This window comes from Sprattus sprattus, assembly GCF_963457725.1.
Source record: "Sprattus sprattus genome assembly, chromosome: 14".
Lineage (NCBI taxonomy): Eukaryota > Metazoa > Chordata > Actinopteri > Clupeiformes > Clupeidae > Sprattus > Sprattus sprattus.
Window position 1 is genome coordinate 6,254,483 of NC_137912.1, and position 11,546 is coordinate 6,266,028.

Here is an 11,546-nt window from a genome sequence, read left to right on the forward strand (position 1 = left end):
ACACACTGGCTGGATCAGGGAGGTGACTGTGCTGGCTTGCCCTGCCAGTTGTGCTGCTCTTGTTTTGAGGCTTCTGCAAGCTCTCCTGTATGTCAAGCATGTAACAATGCGCACAGGCAGAATGTGCACACACACACACACACACACACACACACTCATCCACCGCCTCTGAAAACCCCTGTACATTTCTCATTATATTTCACCGTCTTTCTTTCTCAGTTACCTTGCCCCCCCCCCCCTCTCTTTCTCTCTCTCTTTCAGTCTCATTATCCTCCCTCTCCCTTTTATGTTGTTGTCAAACCGGCTCCATTCTTCTTTGCCCTCTCGTTTGTTGTCAAACCAGTTCCTAACTCTTTCTTTCATTTTTTCTCTCTCCCCCCTGTGTGCCGCTTCTCTGTGCCTTCTTCTTCTGGTCCTTCAGCAGACCCGAGTCAGTCGAGGCCAGCCCTGTGGTGGTGGAGAAATCTAGCTACCCGCACCAGATCTACAGCAGCAGCTCCCACCACTCGCACAGCTACATCGGCCTGCCGTACGCTGTGAGTACCACACACACACACACACACACACACACACACACACACACACACACACACACACGTGTCTCTCTCTCCCTCTGTGTTTTGTCTGTCTCTCTGGCTCTCCCTCTCTCTCTGGCTCTCTTTGGCTCTCTCTGGCTCTCTGTGTCTCTCTCTCTCTCTCTCTCTCTGTCCCTGTGTCTCTGTCTGTGTCTCTGTCTGTGTCTCTGTCTGTCTGTCTGTCTGTCTGTCTGTCTGTCTGTCTGTCTGTCTGTCTGTCTGTGTCTCCCTCTCTCTCTCTCTCTCTCTCTCATAGTCTGTATTGGTGATGTTCTCTCTCTAGTATTCCTGGTCTCACACTGTCTTAAGCTCTGTATGCTGCACTCTAGTACGTGCTGTGAGTGTTTCTACTGTGTCTGTCTCTCAAGTGTGTGTGTGTGTGTGTGTGTGTATGCTGCACTCTAGTACGTGCTGTGAGTGTTTCTACTGTGTCTGTCTCTCAAGTATGTGTGTGTGTGTGTGTGTGTGTGTGTGTGTGTGTGTGTGTGTGTGTGTGTGTGTGTGTGTATGCTGCAGTACGTGCTGTGTTTCTACTGTCTCTGTCTCTCAAGTGTGTGTGTGTGTGTGTGTGCTGCACTCTAGTACGTGCTGTGTTTCTACTGTGTCTGTCTCTCAAGTATGTGTGTGTGTGTGTGTGTGTGTGTGTGTGTGTGTGTGTATGCTGCACTCTAGTACGTGCTGTGTTTCTACTGTGTCTGTCTCTCAAGTGTGTGTGTGTGTGTGTGTGTGTGTGTGTGTGTATGCTGCACTCTAGTACGTGCTGTGTTCCTACTGTGTCTGTCTCTCAAGTGTGTGTGTGTGTGTGTGTGTGTGTGTGTGTGTGTGTGCTGCACTCTAGTATGTGCTGTGAGTGTTTCTACTGTGTCTGTCTCTCAAGGTCTCTGACTCTCTACTTCTGCTTTCAGTGCCTTTAGCGGTTCAAATAGGATGTGTGCCTCTAACCCCTTTTATACAAGGGCTTCTGAATGTCCATGGTCTGGAGGATCCTCTCTCGCTCCCTCACTCTCTCTCTCTCTTTCTCCACTCTCTCTCTCTCTCTCTCTTTCTCTACTCTCTCCTCTGTCTGTCTCTCAGAATGTATGTATAATGCAAACTCAGTGGCCTACATTCTCTTGGTTGCCCCCCCCCCCCCCCCCCTTTAGCATATGTAGAATATAGGAACAACTCCTTTGCCTTAATGGTTATAAAGCCATTAACCCATGTCCTTCTGTTCTCTCTCTCTCTCTCTCCTCTCTCTCTCTCTCTCTCTCTCTCTCTCTCTCTCTCTCTCTCTCTCTCTCTCTCTCTCTCTCCCCCCCAATCTTCCTTTCTTCCGGGCTGCAGGACCACAACTATGGAGCGCGGCCTCCCCCCACGCCGCCCGCCTCCCCCCCACCGGTGGTGCTGATCCGTCCGGGCGACGGGCTGCTGGTGGGCGGGCAGGACGAGGCGTCGCGCGGCACCACGCTCAGCACCTCGGAGGACGGCAGCTACGGGGCCGACATCACCCGCTGCATCTGCGGCTTCACGCACGACGACGGCTACATGATCTGCTGCGACAAGTGCAGGTGAGACACACACACACACACACTCCACACACACACACACACACACACACAGTCTCTCATACTCTCACACACACTCTCTCGCACAAAGACGGCTACATAATCTGCTGCAACAAGTCCAGGTGAGCCAGTGAGAGACAGGTCTGTAGCTGCTAGAGAGAAGGTTGAATGAAGGAGAGTGGGGGTAAGAGGAAAGACTGAGAGAGATGAATGGAAGGAGGTAGGGAAAAGAGGAAAGAGGGAAAGAGATGAATGGAAGGAGGGTGGGAAAAAGAGGCGAATGGAAGGGTGGATTGAGAGGAGGTGAAGTGAAGTGAGTGTGTTGGGGGAACATAAGGCTTTAGTTTATGTGAGTGTGAATGAAATAAAGCAGTGGCTACCTGTTGAATGATCCAAAGGAGTAACACAGACACATACAGGACCACTACAGTGAAGTGGGCCACCTGGAGGAAATGGGAACCTCATGTGGGATTGGGAAGAGAGAGGGATATAAAGAGGAATGGATTTAGACATAAATGGATGGTTGATCAATAGCAGAGTTTACAAATGACACGGTGAGAAGGAAAGACACCCTTCTGCCTAGTTGCCAACTTCTTAACCTCCTCTCTGCAGTGTGTGTGTGTGTGTGTGTGTGTGTGTGTGTGTGTGTGTGTGTGTGTGTGTGTGTGTGTGTGTGTGTGTGTGTTGGAGATGGTAGTCTGTGAACCGTCCAGCTCGGTTATCTGCTGTTAAAACAAACGTCACAGTTACTCTCTACCTCCTTGTACGCCTGATAAGCCAGTCATGGCGTGACCGATAGCCCATATGCTGTGTTCACAAACGCCCGATGCCTTAAGAAATGCAGGAAATTGCCCTGTGTAAAATATTTGATGATGTTTGGTGAGCTGATTTTCATGTGGATGTTTCCTTCTCTCTCCTACACATTCTGCCTGTCGCTTCACACACACACACACACTCCACACACACACACACACTCCACACACACACACCACACACACCACACACACCACACACTCCACACACTCCACACACTCCACACACTCCACACACTCCACACACTCCACACACTCCACACACTCCACACACCTCTTCTCTCCACTGTTCTGTCCGTGTGCAGTGTGTGGCAGCACATAGACTGCATGGGCATCGACCGGCAGCACATCCCTGAGACGTACCTGTGCGAGCGCTGCCAGCCTCGCTCCCTGGACCGCGACCGCGCCATAGTGCTGCAGACGCGCAAGAGGGAGAACATGTCAGGTGAGACACTCACACACTCACACCGCTCACACCGCTCACACTCGCACACACACATCCCCCTACCTCCAAAACTTCCTTTGAGCTGCTGATACGATGGCTGAAGGTGTCAGATGAGACACACACACACACACACACACACACACACACACACAACCACAATACACACACACACACCTCCCTCCAAAACTTCCTTTGAGCTGCCGATACGATGATTGAACATGTCAGGTGAGAGACACACACACACACACACACACACACACACACACACCTCCCTCCAAAACGTCCTCAGAGCTGCTAAAACGATGACTGAACATGTCATCAGTGACTGAGTACGACATGTTCAGAGTCCTCTCCTACCCACAAGGTATTTGTGGAATGTACAGTAGGTCTACTCTTCTCATAAGCCGTGTGTCCACCAGCAGAGAGAGAATAGCTGTTGACGTGATGTGACCGCGTAAGAGGCGCATGGAGACCACTGATCATGTGGCTTTAGGTGAAAGCTTGAAAAACAGCCCTTTAACATGTGAAGGCACTGACGGCTGTGCGTCATGTTTATAACTGAACAGTGCCAGTGCTCTGGTTAGCTCTCTACCCAGTCTTCATTGAGCCGGTCCTGTGCGTTATGTTTATAACTGAACAGTTCCAGTGCTCTGGTTGACTCTCTACCCAGTCCTCATTGAGCCGGTCCTGCCCACAGTATGAGGATGTTGGCAGCCATGTTGAATGCAAATGACCCTGTCGCTGCCAAATGTGAGGACCCGCCTGATGTGAGGCCGCATGCGCAAACTTTGCGACACTATTGTAGTACAACGAGCCAGGTAATGCTGGTGGTGTAGGCTACAGCATGAAGTGGAATGACAAGCGCATTTGTTTACGTTTGAAATCCACCAAGGTTTATGATGTTAAGCTTCATGTTTATTGAATTATTAGTTAAGCAGTGCATTCATTAGCCTACTAGTAACAGTAATACAACATAGCCCCATATGTTGACACTGAGCCTTATGCTGTAAACCGTTGACAAAATGATAAAACACTACGTTAAATAAACCTACATTATGCGTTAAGAGAAGCCAGATACGTTGATATTAAACCATGTATGAGCATGCACGTCTTGGATAGTTTGCTCCTGAGCCTTCTGCCGTAAACCGTTTGTGTTTGCGCATGCGGACTCACATCAGGCAGCGGCGAACTCACATCAGGCAGGGTCCTCACATTTGGCAGCGACAGACCCGTCTGGGAGAGCAGACTGATACTGACACCGAAACCATGAGAACCCAGCCGTGGTATGAACTACTTACTTACCAAGAGTGAGGTCATGCCGGGGAATATCAGACTGAGGCTGTAACGTATCGACCGAGCGATCTAACACATTTTCGCTGCTTCTGAGTTGTATTGACTCTTCAGCCTTTATTTTTCAACTGTCATGACTACCCATTAGCCAATCAGAATGCTGGTACTGTCGTTACCATATAATAAAATGCCATTTCACAGTGCCCATGTGGCCTGTCCTAGGCCTCTGGTAACGGAGGTTAAAGGTCACGCTGGGTGACTGAGAGGCAGTAGAGGTGCAGTAGCAGTAAAGGTGTACTCACAATGCAAAGCCTGTTAAATATTAAATGACCATTCTTTAGGCCCCTCAAACACACTCGGTGGTTAATCACTCATCTATAAATGTATTCTTGGAAACTGGGTAAATATTATCTAACCACACACACACACACACACACACACACACACACACATACATACATATGCTCTCTCTCTCTCTCCCCTGACCTGATCTCTCGCTAGATATGTCAGGGAAGGTATGGGCAGACCTGACACTGTGCGTAGCAGTGGACATGGCCTACCCCAGCTTCTGTTACACGCTGCCACCTGCTGGTTATCCTGCTGAACTGCCTGACCCACAGCAGCAATGTCAAACTTGGGTACACAGCCGGTGTGTCTCAGCCTTGTAAAAGTTTTGAACTGCTGTCAACATGACTAGTGGGAATTTGATTTCATCTCTTAATGATGGAGGGACACTGAAGGTGAAAATTGTGTGTGTGTGTGTGTGTGTGTGTGTGTGTGTGTGTGTGTGTGTGTGTGTGTGTGTGTGTGTGTGTGTGTGTATAGATGGGGACACGAGCGCCACAGAGAGCGGAGACGAGGTCCCGTTGGAGCTGTACTCCGCCTTCCAGCACCCGCCCACCAGCCTGACACTCACCACCGGTCGCCTGGGCAACAAGCAGCCTGAAAAGAAGCGAAAGAGAAGCGGCGACAAGGAGCCGCCCTCCACAGCTCGCGCCAAAAAGGTGCGTCTGCCACACACACCTGACGCCATTTTGTGTCACTTTTACAACATATTGTAATCTCTCATAAAGATAGTCATATTACGTTCTATTGTGTGCAAAGTTTTGGACAAGGTCTTTCATCCTTCAGTAGTGGTTCTTGCTGCTTGATGTGTGTGTGATGTGTGTGTTGCTCCTCTGACGTGTGTGTGTGTGTGTGTGTGTGTGTGTGTGTGTGTGTGTGTCTTTGGGTTTTTTTGCAGGCCTTCCGGGAGGGGTCACGGAAGTCCTCCAGAGTAAAGGTGAGCTTCCACTAGTGTCTTTTTAACCCCTGAACTCTCCCCATAGCTCTCCAGTAGCTATGCTAGGGATATGTAAATATATCCACCATTTTATATGGCTTCAGATGTTACACTGGAGAATTGTCTGTGTGTGTCTGTACTTGTACGTTATCTCACCTCTGTCTGTGTGTGTGTGTGTGTGTGTGTGTGTGTGTGTGTGTATATATCATCTGACCTGTGTGTGTGTATGTGTGTATATCATCTGAGCTGTGTGTGTGTGTGTGTGTGTGTGTGTGTGTGTGTGTGTGTGTGTGTGTGTGTGTGTGTGTGTGTGTGTGTGTATATCATCTGAGCTGTGTGTGTGTGTGTGTGTGTGTGTGTGTATATGTGTGTATATCATCTGAGCTGTGTGTGTGTGTGTGTGTGTATATCATCTGAGCTGTGTGTGTGTGTATGTGTGTGTGAGTGAGTGAGTGTGTGTGTGTGTGTGTGTGTGTGTGTGTGTGTGTGTGTGTGTGTGTGTGTGTGTGTATCATCTGACCTGTGCGTGTGTGTGTGTGTGTGTGTGTGTGTGTGTGTGTGTATCATCTGACTCATGTGTGTGTTGCCTCTCAGGGTTCGGCCCCTGACGTGGACCCGTCGGAGTCTCCGTCGCTGTGGGAGAGCAAGATGCAGCTGTGGACGGAGCGCTACGAGGAGGCCGGCAGCAACCAGTACAGCGAGGACGTCACCACGCTGCTGCGCATCAAAGAGGCCAGCCACGTCAAGACCCTCGCCTACAACACACACACCGCCAGCTTCAAGCCTCCCGTGGAGGTAACCGAAACACTCGAAATGGTAATGCGCTCCCTCACACACACACACACACACACACACACACACACACACACACACACACACACACACACACACACACACACACACACACACACACACCAATGTCAATGTGAACCAATAATTTTTTATTTATTGTATTATTTTAGTTGGTTTATAATTTGTAGGCACTCTGAGATTCTTTTGAATGAAAAGTGCGTTTAAAATAAATTATTATTATTATTATTATTATTATTATGATGATTATGATTATGTCAGCATACACACAAAGCTGCCTTGAAACCAGCAGTTAACTTTCAATTGTATATGTTTTATAAAAGTTTTACACAGACAAACACACGCACACGCACACACACGCACACGCGCACACACACACATAAATGTCTGCAGACACACATTGCCACCATGATACCAGCAGTATAATTCGAATGTTTATGTTTTGCTCAAGACACACTCCTACTCTCCAGCTCACTCCTCCTCTCTCCTCTCTTCCTGTGTGTCCCCATCAGAGCCCGGTGCAGCAGAACAAGCGCGTCCTGAAGGCTGTGCGTGACCTGGCTCCAGATTCACTCATCATTGAATACAGGGGCAAGTTCATGCTGCGCCAGCAGTTTGAAGCCAACGGTTACTTCTTTAAAAGGTGTGTGTGTGTGTGTGTGTGTGTGTGTGTGTGTGTGTGTGTGTGTGTGTGTGTGTGTGTGTGTGTGTGTGTGTGTGTGTGTGTGTGTGTGTGTGTGTGTGTGTGTGTGTGTGTGTGTGTGAGAGAGAGAAAAAGTGAGTCCTGGGTGTCTCCTATGCTCTGGCTCTCTGCCCCTTCTTTAAAAGGTGTGTGTGTGTGTGTGTGTGTGCGCGCGCGCGCCCCTGGCTACTAGGTGGCTTTATTGACGGTTATAGATGAGTCTGTTCATTAATCTCATTAACGTCACTCTTCTGCATGCTTCTTGCTCTGGTTCTTTATTTCTTTCTCTCTCTCTGGCTTGCTCTCACGTTTCTCTCTTGTTTACTGCCTTTTTGTACTTTGTCTTTTCTCTCTCTCTCTGCTCGCTTTCACGTTTCTCTCTCTTTCGTTCTCTCTCTCGCTCTCTCTCTCTCGCTCTCTTTCTCTGGCTTGTACCCCAGTGATGATTCCTGACTGTGTGTGTGTGTGTGTGTCATGTACCACAGTGATGATTCCTGACTGTGTGTGTGTGTGTGTCATGTACCCCAGTGATGATTCCTGACTGTGTGTGTGTGTGTGTGTGTGTGTGTGTGTGTGTGTGTGTGTGTGTGTGTGTGTGTGTGTGTGTGTGTGTGTGTGTGTGTGTGTGTGTGTGTGTGTGTGTGTGTGTGTGTGTCATGCACCCCAGTGATGATTCCTGTTCCTGTCAATAGTGCTCCTCTGATTGCATTTAAAAGCGTGACCTCTGCACACCTCAATAATAATGCAGTATCATGCTGTCCAACCTCTGGAGCTCATCTGAAACAATCATCCCTCCTTCACACATCCCTCTTCATCCCTCCTTCCCTCTGTGTGTGTGTGTGTGTGTGTGTGTCTGCAGGCCGTACCCGTTTGTGTTGTTCTACTCCAAGTTTGACGGGCTGGAGATGTGTGTGGACGCGCGCAACTTTGGCAACGATGCACGATTCATACGACGCTCCTGCACCCCTAATGCTGAGGTACGCACACACACACACACACACACACACACACACCACTCCAGAACAGATACAGCCTGTTTGTGTTGAGCCTTATTAAAGCGTTGATGTGATTCCTCTCCTCAGGTGCGTCACATGGTGGAGGATGGCATGCTGCATTTGTACATCTATTCAGTGAGACACATCAGTAAAGGCAGTGAGGTCACCATTGGATTTGACTACGACTATGGCAGCTGGTGAGTATTATACACACACACACACACACACACACACACACACACACACACACACACACACACACACACACACACACACAGATAATTCACACCGGTGACTTCAATTCTATCATTCCCTTCATCTTGATGTGTGTGCATACGTAGCAAGTAGTAGTAACACACAGCTAGTTTTTGCTTCTAGATCCTTCTTAAAAGCTTATGAGCGCTGTTATGTGAAAATTCACCCTAGTTACCTCAGGACTCCCTTCAGCTGCATGAAAGTGTATTTATAAGTCATTAACGCTGTTTGGAAAATAATCTCCATCAACCGGCCACACGTATTGTTAACGGTCTCTCTCTCTATATTTGCTCTTTTGCCGCTGCAGTAAATACAAGGTGGACTGCGCGTGCCTAAACGAGCACGAGTGCCCGGTCTTCCAGCACAACCTGGAGCCCACGGAGAACCTGGGCCTGGGCGGACTGGACTCTCGGCGCCGGCGCGCCCGCAAGGACAAGGAGCCCATGATGATGCTCCACCACGAGCGCGAGGACGGCGGGCAGAACCAGAACCTCAACCTGAGCCTGATGCTGGACGCGGACGCCGCCGCCGCCAAGAGCAAGAGCCTCGGTGGTGGAGGCGACCCCAAGCAGAGGAAGCTCTCGCCGCTGCGCCTGTCCATCTCCAACAACCAGGTAAAACACACAAGCACACACACACACAAGCACACACACACACAAGCACACACACACACAAGCACACACACACACAAGCAAGCACACACACACACATAAGCACACACACACACATAAGCACACACACACACATAAGCACACACACACACATAAGCACACACACACACATAAGCACACACACACACATAAGCACACACACACACAAGCACACACACACAAGCACTCACACACACACACACACGCAAGCACGCAGTCGTCAGCAGAATCACCCTTACCTCAGTGTGTTCCAGTTGTAGCCATGTCTGTTTCTCTTTTTGATTTGAAATACATCAGTCCAGTCATTAAAAGGTGCCGTTTCATTTGGAAGTGTTTTATTTGCATGTTTTTTCCACTTTTTATTGATGCATGTATCCTTCAATGTCAGATTCTTTGTCTATTCATCTCTCATCCATTCCTTCATCTCCTCTCTCTGTGAGTTCCCTCCCTGCCGGCACCCCATTCTCTCTCTCTCTCACACACACACACACACACACACACACACACACACACACTCATGTCTCATCACACTCGACTTGTCTGAGGATGTGTCATGAGCTGCAGTGATTTGTGTTCAAGTGAACAGTGCCCCCTGGTGGTTGTACAACAGAAGCTGGAAGACCTGGGAAGATGGTAGCCGGTCAGATTGACACATGCTCCTGTCCAGGACTCTGCTCTGGCACTGAAAACACACGAGCAAATCCTTCCTGTCCCTCTCTCACTCTTTCTTTCTCTCTCTCTCTCTCTCTCTCTCTCTCTCTCTCTCTCTCTCTCTTACACACAGACACACACACAATCCCTACAAACTAATATCAGAATCCACCCACCCACCCACATACACTGCCTAGTCTAGCGCCCTAGCTTTCTCGCTCTCCCTTACGACCCCCCCCCCCTCCCCTCTTCTCCACTCTTCTGGTCTGTAGTCAGACTGCTGGCAGTGAGATGGTTAAAGCGTGGCCACTCTCCTCCTCTTACAGGATCCTGAGTTAATTGAGGATTTAGAAGAGAAAACCTCCGTTAGCAATGAAGTAGACATGGAGTCAGAAGAGCACAGTGCTGAAAGGAGGAAAAAGATGGTAAGTGTGTGTGTTCCCCCCATGCCCCCCCCCCTGCCTCTGCCCTGCCCTGCCCAGCCCGTAACTCTAAATGCCCCCCCCCCCCTGACATGGTGGGCATGGTAACACCCCCTGTCCTCCCCCTCCCATGTGGATGCTGAGGAGAGTCTTAATCGACAAACACACTCAAACACACACACACACACACACCCCCATGCAAACACCCCCATGCAAACATCCTGAGTCATGTCAATCATCCCCATTAAAACCCATCTTGCTTAGTGCTGCTGCTGCTGCTACTACTTGTGTGCTGCCCTACTAGCGACTGGATGTCCATACTGTGTCCTCTGTGGCCTGTTCTGTCTCTGGTTTGAACTGTTTCCTGCTCTATCTATATGACGTCCTTACTGGGTCTAAATTCTCAATCACAACGTCCTCTGCAGAGCCCCACTAACTCTTGGAACTCCTAAAACTCGAATTGCCAGCTGTCTGCGATTTGTTCTTTTGTTGTCTCTTGTCTTTTCATCTCTGTCTCTGTGCCACCCTGTGCCACCCTGCCCGTTCCCCCGTTGGTCCTGGGGACGGCATATTACCCCCCCGCCTGGCTGTGTGCTGTGCCCGTCCATCTCGTCTCGTCTCGTCTCATTGGGTCTCGTTCATTCCCCACTGAAGTGTATTTAGTGTCTGTCCTCCGTGCAGCCCTGCGCTCAGTAGAATGGCAGCACCCTCGGGAGCCTCTGACTCTCATTAGCTGGACAAACACGCCAAGCGTGGAGAGGGAGAAAGGAAAGAAAGGGAAAAAAGAGAGAGAGAGAGAGAGAGAAACAGAGAGGGAATGAAAAACGAGTGATGGAAGTCCACCCCTGAGTCTGAGCCTAACCCTCCTATAGTGACAGCACACAACTAATTACTCTCCAAGCGCTCTGCCTGCCAGAGATACGTGTCCTGATGAGACTAGTTCACACACACACACACACACACACATACACACACACACACACACACACTCACACACACACACACACCCCCACACACACACACACACACTCTCTCACTCACTCTCACTCAGGGGCACTAGAAAAGGCCCTGTTGTCAGCCTGCTCCCGAGGTGTAAAGTGCTGAGTCATGTTTCTGGCTGGCAGATGGGTGTA

General features: G+C 49.5%; 1 protein-coding gene across 3 annotated transcripts in view; it reads left to right on the forward strand.

The window, feature by feature from the left end:
• kmt2e (lysine (K)-specific methyltransferase 2E) overlaps positions 1-11,546 on the forward strand; it is a 46,897-nt gene that overhangs the window by 19,994 nt on the left and 15,357 nt on the right. Inside the window, exons 3-13 of one of the 3 annotated variants that reach the window (XM_080851067.1) lie at positions 422-536; positions 1,899-2,122; positions 3,237-3,376; positions 5,492-5,670; positions 5,910-5,948; positions 6,543-6,764; positions 7,271-7,401; positions 8,300-8,417; positions 8,523-8,632; positions 8,998-9,304; positions 10,318-10,416. In XM_080851067.1, coding sequence (XP_080707193.1) covers positions 422-536; positions 1,899-2,122; positions 3,237-3,376; positions 5,492-5,670; positions 5,910-5,948; positions 6,543-6,764; positions 7,271-7,401; positions 8,300-8,417; positions 8,523-8,632; positions 8,998-9,304; positions 10,318-10,416 — 1,684 coding nt within the window. The remainder of the gene's footprint in view (positions 1-421; positions 537-1,898; positions 2,123-3,236; positions 3,377-5,491; positions 5,671-5,909; positions 5,949-6,542; positions 6,765-7,270; positions 7,402-8,299; positions 8,418-8,522; positions 8,633-8,997; positions 9,305-10,317; positions 10,417-11,546) is intronic. The other 2 variants (XM_080851068.1, XM_080851069.1) reach the window with 2 other exon arrangements.